General features: G+C 38.4%; 1 protein-coding gene across 3 annotated transcripts; it reads right to left on the bottom strand.

Annotated features, from left to right (window-relative positions):
* Positions 1-1474: 1474 nt before the first annotated feature.
* On the bottom strand, positions 1475-7715 carry LOC104587486 (uncharacterized). Of its 3 annotated transcripts, none has more exons than XM_010245116.2 (9): positions 7442-7715; positions 5854-6218; positions 5324-5499; positions 5131-5176; positions 4951-5033; positions 4679-4756; positions 4477-4530; positions 3988-4122; positions 1475-3872 (listed from the first exon to the last, which is right to left on the bottom strand). In XM_010245116.2, exons 3-9 carry the CDS (start codon positions 5420-5422, stop codon positions 1725-1727), a joined length of 2643 nt encoding a protein of 880 aa, XP_010243418.2. In that variant the 5' UTR covers positions 5423-5499; positions 5854-6218; positions 7442-7715; the 3' UTR covers positions 1475-1724. The 3 variants fall into 3 exon arrangements, with proteins under 3 accessions (XP_010243418.2, XP_010243417.2, XP_088755074.1); XM_010245115.3 differs by having other exon boundaries at positions 5324-5449; XM_088898948.1 differs by having other exon boundaries at positions 5324-5512; positions 7442-7559.
* Between the last annotated feature and the right edge of the window lie 7401 nt (positions 7716-15116).

Below are 15116 nucleotides of genomic sequence, written 5' to 3'. Positions count from 1 at the left end.
GAACATAATCGAGGGAGCTCGAACCGAGTTGCTGGTGGGGGCATCCAAGGTGCTGCCAGGTCTTTTAATGTCACTACGCATCGTGATCTCATTGGCGGCTAATTCAACCCTTATCATGAACAAACAACAAAAACTGTCCCAACACAGTCCCAACATGGTGTATCCGACACATTTGCTATGAGACTAGGAGTAGGACCCTCCATGTATGACACAGATTAGGTTAGAACGTGTTGGAGGAGCCTTTTGTTGTAAACAGATCCAGCCCCAAATGAGACAGCTATCCGTTTAATCACCTAACAATCTTGTGGCAAGAATGTTGGAGGAATTATTAGTGGAAAAATCCGTGATGCCGATCCAACCAATGCATTTTTAGTTAGAATATAGGGTTTAAATTAGGGTTTACAATTTAGGATTTGTATATAGAAAATTAGAAATAAAGAGTTGATCGAATGAAAGCATCTAACCATGGTAAAAGTGAATTTGATTAGCATGTTGGTGCCATTATCAATCGGTTCTAACTATTTTCTAAATACATGTTTTGCCTCATTAACGGCCATTGTTAGTTGGTGGTGTTTGGCATCTTGTTATTTGGGTGTTGCATTTGTATCTGATTTATGCATTGAAAATTGGGGAAAGAAGAGGATTGGACACAAATCACAATGTAACATTTGTTTATTGCTTTTGATTATACATAAAAATCATTGGATACTATTAGGCACCACACCACATAAGAGAAAATGCCTCCCCCAAGCAGTGGTGTGGTATTGTTCTTGCATTTTGGATTGATTAATACAAATTTCGAATTGATCAATACAAATTTTGTATTGATATTTCTATTTAAAACATCAAATTTGATTTATATCGTGTGACAATACACATTTGATCAACCCAAACTACAACAGCAAGGCAACACCACACCACTGTACCAAAACCTGCTAAATGATATTTCCTTTGAAGTGAATTTCACATAACGTTTGTATCTGGTAAAGTCAAAATCGCCTATGTGAAGACAACGTGGTGAGAAAATGAGCTCGGGATGGGTTAAGATTGCCTTCAATCCAACATGCCATCCCATGCACATCTGTCTCTTCAAATTGCATTCTTGTGACACCATGAACCTTTCTTCAAGAACATAGATATACATGGCTCATGGCTGGGACAAACGGTATTGATTCTTTTTTTCTTACCAGAAGCTTCCATTCATTCATTGGCCTTTCCCAAAAAGAGGAAAGAGGGGGAGGGAATGGCCTTTCCCACAAATGGGGGAATGCCTTTCCACCAGCATTCCACCAGGAATGGGAATGGGAATGGGAATGGGAATGGGAATGGGAATCCAGTTCCGCCCAATCAAACAGTTGTTATTAAACTTGGAATGGGAATGACAATACCATTTCAATTCCGATTCCAGACCCCTAACCCCTATATCAAATCTATATTCAATTCGGCTCACCATGGACGGATCATGGATGCAAGGTACAATAACAGTTGACACAATTTATAAAACTTCAGAGCTCTACCAATCCACAAACAGAGCACCATACAAATAAAATCAGTTTTCAATTAAGTGCGGCATCGTTTGTTCCTACTTCCTACTTTATTTTTCTAGCCCAACTCCTTGAGATTCCCGGTATACCTGGATCGACAAAAACTTATCACGGAATATCCTCCAATTTTCTTTCTTAGCTCGTACGTTAGCAGTAACTCTGAAATTTCAGTCTAATAGATCATCGCACACCAACTGAGGCCATTAAATCCTCGTACTCCGGGTCATTCTCCTGTTTCCTTGCCTTTGCTGGAGAGTCCCCTTGTCGGGAAGATACCGAAGTGGGTGAGAATGGATCATATATTTGGTTTCCACCAGGAGTGGAAATCGACTTACCAGAAGAAAAGGACAGACTGCTGTTAAACTGGTGGATTTGAAACGAGGGGTTTCCTGGTCGATTAGTTGGAGCTGGACCTGGCTGATTCTGCTGCTGCAATAGTGGATTCAGCGGTCGAAGGGGCAACGGACCAGGGATATGAGATGCTGAACCAAAGCTCCGTGGTCCCACTTGGGAAGGAGTAGACACAACATGATGTGGATTCAGAGATGCTGGGATTCTAGGGGGCGGTGGTGGTGGGATAGCAGTTGGGCTACCAGCAAAGGGGATAGCAGATCCAGGTGCTATTGATGTTACCGGAGCATGAGGTCTACCCATCTGGTTGTTAATCTGGGGCCTGGGAAAATTTTGCATGCCAGGCTGTGGTGATGAATTGAACATGGCTGGCCGGAATGAAGGTGGTTGGAGTGCCGGTTGGGGTGCTTGTGGGTGTTGCATTGAAGACTTTGGTAGCAACGGTGGAGTATTCTGAGGCACAAGTTGATTGCTTGGCCTTGAAACTGTTTGAGAAGATGGCAGTCTGATAGGCTGAAATGTGAAGTCTCCTGAGCTTGGCCTTTGAGGCTTTGGAGCTGTAACTGGTGGAATATTTCCAGCACTTGTCACTGGGGGCTTCATGGGAGTGAAACTTGGTATGCTTCCAGAAACAGCAGGTGGCATCCCTGGTTGTGGTTGGGATGAAGCCAAAGGAACGGGTGGAGGAACTTGTGCAGAACTAAGCATAGGGTTTTGTAATAGATTAGGTACAGAAGCATGTATATTTACTGGCTGCGAGGGTGCAATCGGTGTAGACTGAATGGATGATGGTACTGATGCTGAATTTGCTCCTGTTGTTTGGGTCACAATTGAGAATGGTGCTTGTGGAATAATTGGTGGAGGCATTGGTGTTGATGCTGCCCTAGATGTTGATGGCAATGATCCTGATGCCGGTGATGGTCCAGCTGAAGGTAATGATGTTAGCATCGTTGCAGGTGCTGCAGGTAGAGCAGAAACTGATGATGCAGTGCCTGACACAACTTGAATTTGGGCAGAAGCAAATGTTGGTGCAGCAGCTGCATGATTAGCTGGAGTACCAGGTAATTGGGGAGTAGGTCGGGGAGGGAAGCTAGCCGGAGATACCACATTCCCTGCTGGAGGTCCGCTGAATACCATTGATGGCACATTTGGTGGAGGAACTCCTGATTGAACAATAGGCTGTGGAACTGCAGGAGGAGGTCTCTGAGGTGGAGCTGTCTGCATGATGTTGCCTGGCCCTTGAGGGACTGGAGGGCCTGTAGGTACAGTAGACCATCCGGCAGAACTTCCAACAGGATTGAATGGTCTGTTAGGATGTTGCCCTGACAGAGTTGTTGATGCCAATTGAGGCATTGACGGCACTGGTTGTCTTGCCACAGGTGCTGGTCCAGTAGGTCTCGGTTGGTTACCAGTAAATGAAAGTGGTACACTAGGAGTGGGTGGAGTTGGCATAGTAGCATATGCTGATGGGGGCTGTGGGCCTGTCATGGAATGGTTTCTTGGAGGAACATTGCCCAAAGGACGTGCATCATGAAAGGGCTGCTGCAAAACTGGCATTGATGGCTGTTGTCTTGGAGCAAAATGTGGGTTCCTTGGAACAGAGCCAAACCCGGCTACAGCAGGAGGGCCACCTCCAAAAAATGGAGGGACGTTTGAAGGATTGAGTGGAGAGGGAGATACCTGAACTGGATTGTTGGGCAAGGAGACCAAAGAACTTGGATGGGGGCTGAAGCCAGAAGGCGGAAGTGTAAGAGCATTAGGTGAGCCTGTTGGGAACCATGGAGTTGGGTATGGCTGAAATTGAGTTTGTGGACGACCTGGTTGACTGGATCCCATAATTGGTTGCAGCACTCCCTGATTAACTGCAGGAACAGGCATGTTATAACCACTGCTTGCATCTTTCTGGCTTGGATCAAACATGTTTGCACTCTCCCCAGAAACTGAAGTTGGAGTTGTGGAAACCACAGCCTTACTCCCCTGACATTAGAAAAAGGAAAACCATTAGCATGATAAATACAGAAAACTAGAAAGAAACTAGATAGAGAGGAATCAAATCCATGCCATCTGTAGTAAATTGAAATTTAAAACTCACAGATACTGGGGTGACCAGCAGTTCTATTAAGGAAACTGCAGCATCAACTTTCTCATATGTGTCAGCAGATATATGGACATGCAATTCTTCATAAGCACCAGGGTCTTCATTCCCATCTGATTGAGTAATTTCAACCTGGACATGAAGCAATTTCAAAGAAAATAAATCATCCAGGACTAATTCATCTAATCAATTTTAGTCATGGAATAGAATGCAGAAGGTAAAGGAAATATTTTCAAATAGAGGAAAGAAAATAAAATAATCAAGGAGAGCATGATATTATTTGTTTTGACAGATGATGACAAGCTTTTTAGAGAATATAATGAAAAATATTATAAAAAGGTGAAAGAGAAAACATAAGTGATATCAGGAAGGAAAATCGGATAAAATATACCAAAAAAAAGCCTGCTACATAGAATGACATAAAACTTGTGTTTGTAAGCTATTCTCATCAATAACACTTCCTCTTCTCTATAAAGTGATACCTACCTTCTCCTGTGTTCCCACTTTGATACCACGAATTCTTATTTTTGATCCAGTTTCCTAATTTAATTTTGAAAAAAAAAAAAGAAGTTAGAATCAGAAAATGAAACCAGTGTACAGCAAAACCTTCCAATTAGCATCACACTGACTACAAATAACCAGATGAGAACCACTTCTAGCAAGCATTACTAGGATCAGACATGCTAACCTGTTCTAGTCGCTTTTGAGTATTGCTCCCAGATCCCAATATTAGGCCTATGAAATTATATCCCGGATATGCTTTAAGCTGCAGAGAGAAAATAAAGCTCAAGTTCTTCACAGAACAGTACTAACTTTTATTGGGGATGCTTTAGAAAGAATACATTGCTACATGATTGGTAATGGCTAGTAAGACAGCTTCCAGTTTTCAGAAGATAAAAAGAAGAGTCATATAAAAAAAGAATGCAACATCAGTGTGCCAATGACTAAAGCTCAACTTACAGGGACAGGAACCACGGCCTCTTTCAGCAATGGCTTGTAATCAGGTGGAACCTTGAAACTTGGATTCAACTTTAATATTTCACCTGGAAACCCAAAAAAAAAATGAAAGAAAAAGGAATGTGAGTATGGTGTATGAAAGAAGAACAAAAGTGCAATCTTAGTAAAGGGTCCTGAACAAACCAATAGCTTCTCGCCTTTCTAGTTCCAGAAGTTCCTGTTTCCGTGCCTGAAGAAGAATGGATGCTCAGAATCAAGACTCATGATAGACAAATTTAATAAGAAAGAAGAAAAAAATAAAAAATAATAACTCCTACAAAAAAGCAGTTTCTAGATGATAAAAGTGAGAAATGCAACATCTGGAACAAAACAATACCTCATCATTAGTCCGACGATCAGATGTTTCAATAGTTGGAACCTCAGCTGGTGATTCTGAGGCTTGGGCATCTCCAGTCTTCAGAACTCCAGATTTCATCTGTTGTGTAATTTGATCCACTCGAGTCTGCTCAAAATTTGTACCACCACACAGGCAGTAACATCACTTAATGCCACCTGGAATGGGAAGCTTCCATGTGAGAATTTCACAAGGAAGATACCCACATTTAAGCACTAAATGGAAGGAAAAAATGAAAAAAAAAATTCGATTGCCACAGGTTGAGCAGCTGATACTCCACTGTGCAAATTGTAGACACAAACAAGTGCAATCTTTTATGGTGCTTTAAAATATTAAAAGGAAACAAAACATCAAGATTACAGATGCAACATTCACCACAAAGATTGAAATTTAAATTATGCAATCACAGAAAGATCCTCAAAGGTCGAAGTGACCTTTAACCAAATGCATATTTTGCAGAGAACCATGATTTACATGTTACAACAAACATAACCGATAAGTCTCAAAATTACCTGATATGCCAAGGCCCTTCCTTTTCGGACAATAGCATCTTGTGTCAGATCAATTCCCCATTTGGTTTTTCTCTGTACCTGCTTGGTACTCTCTTCCTTGGCTGCATCACTAGTATCTAGCTTTCCACCACCTCGTGCAATAGGAACTAAGGAACCCGATAATTTGTTTTTTGGTATAACAAAACCAGACTTTGCTCCAAACATAGAGACCCTAGGACCAGTAGTTGATGTTGAAGATGTAGTGGTAGTGACTACTTTGGTCACATGGTGAGGTTCAACTGCAGATGCTGAGTCAATCTTCGTGGCCATGCTATCAGAACAAGTTGCCAATATCCTATCTGTTAATGCCGCTAACCCAAAAGATGCTGCATGCATATTTGGTATAAAATTTCATGGTAAGCCTCTAATATCAATGTGATACAATTCAGTAAATAGTAACAATATCATATGCACAATGACAGAATTCATTGAACATAACACATCCACCATATCTTGCGAACAAGGATTTCATTTTCAAATATTTATTTGGATTTTGGAAAGTTAAAAATAGTTCACAAGCCACAAGACTTTAAGATGTCAAGCAATGGACGCATGGAGTCTCATGCCAAGGATGCACAGGATAAACATTGTTGTACTCAGTGAGCTCTCTCCATCCGCTATCAAAATCTAAGAATCTATTAACTTCAAACTCTTCAAGTGTAGCAATCCAAGTTGCTACTTCTAGGCCAATGCTATTTAAGACACAATCACCCTGCTAACTCCTTCTCTCAATGGTACCCAAGGGTATTCCCTCAGTTGCTTATCTTTCTTGGAAATGACCAAGTGCTTGAGCTAATAATGCCAAATATCAGAAGTAAAAGTGAAGAAGAAATTGGACAAAACAAACTAAATAACCGAATATAGAAACACTAGTTTTATCTTGCTTAGGTCCAAGCACATCCAACCCTGCACCCCACCCCCGAGAAAGGGGAAAATCGTTTTTAAGAGGCCCTTATTACAGGAGATGTAGATGATAACAACTCTAACAGGGGGCATTTGAAGTTAGTAACTAGAATTATCAGATTAAACAACATCTCTCTCCCCGATTAATTCTGTAAACAATTTAGCACGACTATATTTATGCAGTAATGCCTTGAAACCACATCCATTTCTCCCCAGCCTTAAACTCCAATTATTCCCCCCACCCCTTCAAATCCCCAGCTTACATCTCCGGATTTACTTTCACGTATCAATATTAAGAATACAAAATAATCAAACCAGCCTAAAACACCGCCACTGAATGCGTATTCTACAACAAATAAACTCCATGATTCTGCACTTAAATCTCATGAAACCTTTAAACAAGATAAGGGTAAAAGAAAAAGAAAAAGAAAAGGAGAAAAGGGCCCTTACTATCTTTTCTCTTTTCTCTACTTTTCGGCATTGAATAGATGTAAACTATAAACCGATAATTTTGTAGGGATTTCGATAATACAACTGAGAGAGAGAGAGAGAGAACTTAAACCCTAACGCAGGATGAAGAGAATGGACGGATACCCATTAAAAGAAAAGAGAAGAAGAGGAGAGAAATGGAGTACAAAGTTCGTACCTGCCGTAAAACTAGGGTTTGAAGAAGCATCTGCAGATTTGATGACTAGAAAAGAAAACCAAGTCTTTTTATTGTTTTGAGCCCTTCCACACGGCCGCGAGACTGCGAGAGAGCGAGGAGTGGCGAATCGGGACTTCCCTATGAAACGGGAACTCTAGAAAACAACGCAAGAAACACGCCTTCGACGATTGTTCCCAGAGACAGAACCTCGATTTTGTAATTTCATCGAAAAAGCGTGGGCTATATCATATTAACCAGCTGGCTCTACGACGATGGGGAAGCGATTGAAGCTTTGTTGCGTTTATTATCCTCGGAGACTCATCAGAGATTCCGAATTACTAAAATGCCCTTCACTGCTCCTTCTAAGTATATATCCCTCCCTTAAATGTAGTATGTGCAGGGGGTACAACTCGGGCGGGTTGGGTCAGATCTAACCCACAAACCTTGCATTCGGGTCTGGCCCAGCCCAAAACTAAGCCCCAAGTTTATTAACCCAAACCCAACCTAAGATTAATCCAATAATCCAAATTTATGTCAGGTCTGAGCTTTAAAACTCAGACATAACTCGAGCAAAAACTCGAATTGTAACATGTTGAGCCCATCCAAGTTGCAATTCTATATAAGGTACAATTAGGGGTGTAAATGGATCGAATTCAAATCGGATTAGGTATATCTGAATTTCAATTTGATTAAAAATCTGATATTCGAATTTGATTCGATATTCAATAGATATTGAAAATTAATATATGAATTCAAATCCGATTAAATATTCGATTCGATTCGATTCGATTCGAATTCAATTAATTAATTAATAAATATATAAAATAAATATTTTATTGATATAAAATATATAAATATATTAATATATTAATTATTTATATAACTTAATTATTATATATATAAATTATATAAAATATTTTATATATTATATATAAGAATTAAATAATCGATCAAATTCAGATATTTATCAAATCAAATCAGGTCATATCCAAAATCGATCGATTAGATATTCGAATTATCCAAATTCAATTCAATTATATTGAATATTGAATTCGAAATTAGATTTTCGAATACCGTTTACACCTCTAAGTACAATACAAACAGCAACCTGACTCTCATAGGGACTGTTTGAGTAGTGCAGCACCACACCTATAACCTCCTTCCACAAATTTAGTAATGGTGGGATTTGAATCCTTGTCTCCATAAAATAAACTAGCTAACATACCAACTGAGCCGCTCATTTGGCTTTACATTGAATAATCAAAATACCCTGGAATGTTGTTCTTTTCAGATGGATTCAAACTTCAGATCAATAGCAGGCCAAATATGGAGATGGGCCGTCATAGTTCAATAGTATCAATTCAGTACAATTTGATTGCTTTTTTGGAGAATGACCATTCAGTTCAGGGTCAGAATTTATAAGCTCAAAGTACAGTTGAAGTGGATGCCAGCTCGGAATTGATATCAATTCACAAGCGGGCATTAGTGTGTAGAATGGAAGTATTTGACCTTTTAAATGTTATAACTCTAGGGTGAAAATCAGTTTGCATTGGAGTTATCGGTACTTCTCCGTTTTTTTTTTTTTTTTCCATCGGCAGAAGTAATCGTTTCCAAGCTTTAGACTTTACTCTTCTTCATCTTTATCAGTGTTGATTTTCTGAGTCAATTGGGGCTGAAGAGACCTTGACCATCACAAATTCAATTGAACCCACAGGTGTTGATTTTCTTAAGTTGGACTACAACATCATTTCCCCAACTTTTAATCCAGTTACATTATTATTCAGTCTTGGGAGGAATAGACTGGATCCAAATATAACCTTTGTCCCTTTTCGAGAGAAAATCTATGATACTGGAAAGTCATGGTATCTGAAAGGCTTTGATCAATCATATAACTCATCTGATTGGTTACCATGTTTATGATCCCGATTGATTGGTTAGAAGTTTTTTCGGTATCATATCTTTCCGGCATCATGGTTGAACCTTTTTTTAATAAAATTAAAGTAGCAGATGATCTTAGACTTGAACTCTTTTTTTTTCATAAATTTTAAAATACGCTTATATCAGGATTTAGAGAAATGAACAAATATATAATATTTGTTGATATTTCATCTTTGATGATCTCTCTTATGTGATCAAAATTTCAAATGCTAAGCAAACTAAAGATGAAGTGATTGGTTCACTATCACTTGGAGGCACTCTAATTTTTCATAGAATTGAACGCAGGGAAGGAGGCTTCATTTCTTTATGATTTGTTTTCAAGATAATTTACAAGGGTAAAAAGCTTCACCGATGCACATCATCCATCTTGCAGCTGAAGCCTTCAGCAAAGCTTTAATAAAATGGTCAATGGTTTCTATTTCTGACAAAAAAGGAAGTTGGATTGATGCTATCTTTTCACTTTGGGGCAATACTTGGCTCCTACCATGTTGGAGGACATGCATCCTACCACCTCCTGATTTTTATTATGGTTTTTAAAAATGAATCGGAAATAGAACCAGTCAGGGAACCGATTTCTGGTTAAGCGGTTCAACTTGTAACATCATAAATAAATTAAAAATAAAAAAATATATTTATAAATAATAAAAAATAGCATAAATTAAATAAAAAACAGAAAACTAAAGAAAATAAAACTACCTAAATAAAAAGTAACACAGTACAAAACACATAGAAAATATAAAAATAAAATACAGAAAAATTCTAAAAAATATAGAAAAAATAAAAAAAATATATAAAATACAGAAAAATAAAACAGAAAATTGCAAAACAAAATACAGAAAAAAAAAACAGAGAATTGTAAATAAATGCAGAAAAAAAAACACAAAAACAAAAACAGAAAAATAAAACAAAAAAAAAATGCAGATAAAGCAAGTCTTCCATGTACCATGTCTATAGACAGATATATAGAGACAAAAAGCAGAGAATACCATATGCATTGCCAATCACGTCTGTGTCTCTAAAGCCAATAACAACAGCAAGGCACAAGACAATCAAAATCCAATTCACCTCTGGTATGTAAATCTGACCATGCGTCTTGCTTGATGTGTGTATTATCTTCACATGGGGAAAGCACTTCAGTGCCCTACACTGACTGATAATTGAGAAAGTAGCTGAAATTATAGCCTCACTTCCCACAACCGTAGCAAGAGTGGCTATTATAAATACAGGCCAAAATATACCCTCTGCATTGAGAATAAAGGGAGAGAAGAGTTTGAGGAATTGTCCAAGGAAAACAAGAAAGGAAAGCTAATAGATAATACAAAAACATGAAAAGCAAAATTTGTGATTCATTCAGAAATACTTAATCAGAAACAACTATCAAGTAAACACTGAGAATAACTGAACTTGGGAAAGATTCCCAATATGATAGGATTAACTGTAAGTTAAAATAGTGATTGCCATGCAAACAAACAAGGTTTTCAATGTTCTAAATTTTGATACAAATCTCCATAAGAAGTAAGCATATCTAGAAGTGGGCTCACCGCCGGTGGGCTCGGGCTTGGTTGTAGGCAAGTTGCCACTGCAAGTGCTACTCCAACTTGTAGAATCGCCAATAACCAATGGTGGTGTTACTACCACTACAAACTCCCCGTCTACCGCTGTAAACTTGTCGGACAGCAGCTACAAACTCGTTACCCACCACTACAAGTCGATCACCACTAGACCTGTTCATGGGTCGGGCCAGGCCGGGCTTTTACTCTGTATTAACAGATTTTTCTAAGGCCCGAGCCTGACCATCGGGCCTACAACTTGGGCCCGAGCCCGGCCCTCATAAAAAGCCTGAAGCTTGGGCCTGGGCCCGAGCCCAAATTATCCCATGTTGTTACTACTGCTGAAGCGGCTGAATAGAGAGAGAGAGTGAGTGAGAGAGAAATTATAAAGAAAAAAAATAGAAAAATGTATATATTAAATTATAAATATTATATTATTTATATATTTTATATAATATATTTTATAAAATATATAATGCTGAATTGGGTCGGACCGGGCTCAGACCGGGCTTTTTTGACAAATCTCGAGCCCGGCCCATAACACAGTCGGGCTTACTGTGTTAGGCCCGAGGTCAGGCCCGCGGGCCTAATTACATGACCAAGCCTGACCGGGGTGCAGGCCGGGCCATCGGGCTACCCGGCCCATGAACAGGTCTAGTCACCACTACTAGTGTTGGCCGCCACAACTCTTACTACTGGAGACTGCAAGTGTTGGCCACCGAAACTCTTACTACTGTAAACTCGTCGTTAATCGCCGTCGGTCGGTGTGTGTCGCCGTCGGACGCTGGAGGTGTTGGCCGTTGCAGGTGGCCGGTTGGGTGTGAGGGTTGAGAGGAGGGAAGGGTTAGAATGAAAATTTGGTTCTAACCCTAAAGGGACTAAACATTCGACTCTGGGTTGGGGAAGGCGTTTTATTTTTTGTTTTTTTGTTTAAAACATTGAAAATAAAAAGAGTAACCTGTGAACCGCTGCCCGGGTTGAACAGTTTAGCGGTCCAACCGCCTGGGTCAGTGGTTTTCTGACTTTTTCAATGTTTTTTAGAAAATTCCAATTTTTAGTATAAGCAAACCCAGGGGCTGACCGGTTACCTTTTTTCGGTCTGACTATCCGGTCTGACCCAGTTTTGAAAACCATGATTTTTAGATCTAAACCCTAAAATCTAAAATCTAAAATCTAAATTTAAGCCCTAAGCCCTTAAACCCTATAATCTAAAATCTTAACTTAAGCACCCTGAAATCCTAAAATCTAAACTCTAAACCCTAAAGTACTAACTATAAGAATTTCTTGATTTTTTTTTTTGCACAAAATGGCTACTTTCATACTCAAAATTATATTACCAAATCTCAAGCATGTCAGCTCACGGGTAAGTTGTAAACATAAAGTCTTTTAGAGTTAGATTCATGAGAACCATGACACAACAAATAATCAATAGGAAGAAGCATGTGTAGGTGCATGTTGGCAGGAATATTGAAATCATCTAGTTCTAGTTGCCTTCATTTTGTAAGAAAAAGCAAGGTTGTGTTTGGATTGGAGCAGGAACTTAAACAAGAATGGAAAAAAGCAATTTTGAATCCAAATTGTCACTCTACCTCTTGCTTTGCAATTTGGCTACCAAGTGAGAGCTCTAGCGAGTGCACTCTTTACTCACATTTTATAATTTATAATATATTATTTAAGTTTTCCTCATGTAATTTTTATTAATTGTGATGCTTGGTGATGATTCAATACTTCAGATGGTTAGTTGACACCCCTCCAAAACATAAGGTGTGACCGTGTGAGATTAAATCCATGAAACCACAAGAAATTTGTGATATGGTTAATGGGCATCAAGTGTACCTTATTCACCCCTACTTTTTTTTTAAGCTTGATAAGGCCAATTCATTATGAAGTACTTAGTGAGTTGTCAGAATCGATACATTCATCCATGAAAGCAGGGCACATAGGCCAAGTAATAATATTAGAAGAAGACAAACCATAACGAGCTGTAATGTGCGCTACCTTATTGGCTAATCTTGGTACAAAAGTCACTAAGCAGCTTGAAAGAGTATTTCAAACAGATTTGCAATCTGACACAAGCCGGCGAATTTGCCAAGGGGGAGTGACTATAGACTCCAACAGAGCTATAATAACAACCTTTGCATCTCCCTCTAATAATACCAAAGACAGACCCAACTCCACAATGAACTTTAAGTCTTCTAAGAGAGTTATGGCTTCAACTTCAATTGCAAACATAGAAGGTGAAGGAATAGTATGCCCATAAATAAAGTACCCAGAGTGATTCCTTAGCACTAAACCTATAGCAGCTTTGTCCACCCCTATTGCACCATCAAAAATTAGCTTCATAGCACCTTAGGAGGGTGACACCAATGATTAACCAATTTATTAGTCTCTATCACCACTAGGTTCCTTAGAATGGACTTAGACCTCTATATTTGGCTTTCCAAATTAGATAATTGAGCCTCTGCACTAGATATCACCCCCTCAAATACTAATTGGGGAATGTTCTAAGGCTACCTTGCAATGCATCTTCCAGATGTGCCAAAGAAGAATCACTCCTTTAACAAGGGTAGAGACTACATTCTCATTGAAAGCATCATCCATTAGTACCCATTGAGATAGACACTCTATTAAAGATTGGTGTATGAGTTCATCAGTCCTGAGACCTAAGGAGCTGCCAAAGAGTATTATTCTTGTAATTTGACATGCCACAAAAAGATGATCAATTATCTCACTTCCTTACCCACACAAAGGGGGCACATTGCCTCACCTTAATTGTTCTCTTTGCAAGCTTCATTCTAACTGGGAGGACATTATTAAGGCACCTCCAAAGAAATAAATGAACTCTAGGAGGAAGTATGTCGTGGAAAAAATTTTGGCGACTCAAGAATATTCACCCCTACTTTTGATTTCACTATAACTATAAATAAATTATGTTCATTGTATACATCTTTCCACCACCTATACTGAACCAAGATGAATGCTATTTTCTTGGTGAAATTGAAAAATTGACTCATAGAAAAACTCATTGACCAAACCTTCAAAAAAAAAATGGTTGTGGCTTATCAAAATCTGAACAAACGCAAAGGGCAACATGATAAAAATTTGCTCATATGCTTGTTGTTTGCCCCCAAAGAAGGCGAACTAATGTTTGAAGGAATTATAAATTTTTGAGTCTAGATTTGTTGTAGACTAAGAGCATTGGCCAACACCTAGATCCAATCAAATGCCACCAATTGTTGTATACACGAGTCAATCTCTTCTTTTGTGTGGCGTGATTTAGGGGAAAGCAAATGGGTAGGTTCTACCCAGAATCAAATGGAACCAACATCGAATCGGATTTGAACTGACCCTAGCCAATCTGTTACAGGGTAGAGTTTGGTTCCATATTCCTGGAATCGACCCCCACCCAAGTTGGTTCCAGGGTTTAGGGGTTTATCTCACCCAAACTGACCCAATGAATCAGCCTTGGTGGAACCAGCCTTGGAACCAAATTTGTCTTGAAATAAACCTTAAAATATTTTTTTAAGTGATTTGATCATTTTTTTTTAATATTTGAATGTGAATAATAAAAAATGTAAAAGATAATATTTACAAATTAAAAATTATAATGACAAATTGAACCATATATTAATATATTATAATAATCTACATATTAAATTATTCAATTTAATCAATAAAGATAATATAATTTTAAACTATATATTATCATTACTAAAAATCAAGTTTTTAAATGACATTTCATTTTTTTACGGGGGCAAGTAGAGAAAGAACATGTTCCATAGGTAGACCTTGAAACCAACCCAAAAATCGACCTTCACAGGGTAGGTTTTGGTTCAAAAAACCTAGAACCACCCCCTACAAGGTAGGTTCTAGTTTATACCACAAACTGAACTGAAGTGACCCATTTTCACCTGTATTGTGGTGTGGTTATCCCATTAGTCTATTTCTATTTTTTCTATTATTTTAAGGATATAGTTTGGAAGGAGCACAGATACATAATAATAATAATAATAATAATAATAATAATAATAATAATAATAATAATAATAATAATAATAATAATGCAAGGTTTTGTACCCTATATACTTGTATTTGCAATCCTTCCAAAGCGAGCCTAAATAACAAATATATAAACCTAATTAATCATCCTCCTTTACCAAAAAAACTCCCCTTCTTAGTTCTTCCCC

This window comes from Nelumbo nucifera, chromosome 2, assembly GCF_055504915.1.
Source record: "Nelumbo nucifera cultivar China Antique chromosome 2, China Antique-T2T, whole genome shotgun sequence".
NCBI lineage: Eukaryota > Viridiplantae > Streptophyta > Magnoliopsida > Proteales > Nelumbonaceae > Nelumbo > Nelumbo nucifera.
This window is presented reverse-complemented; position numbering and strand designations above follow the sequence as displayed.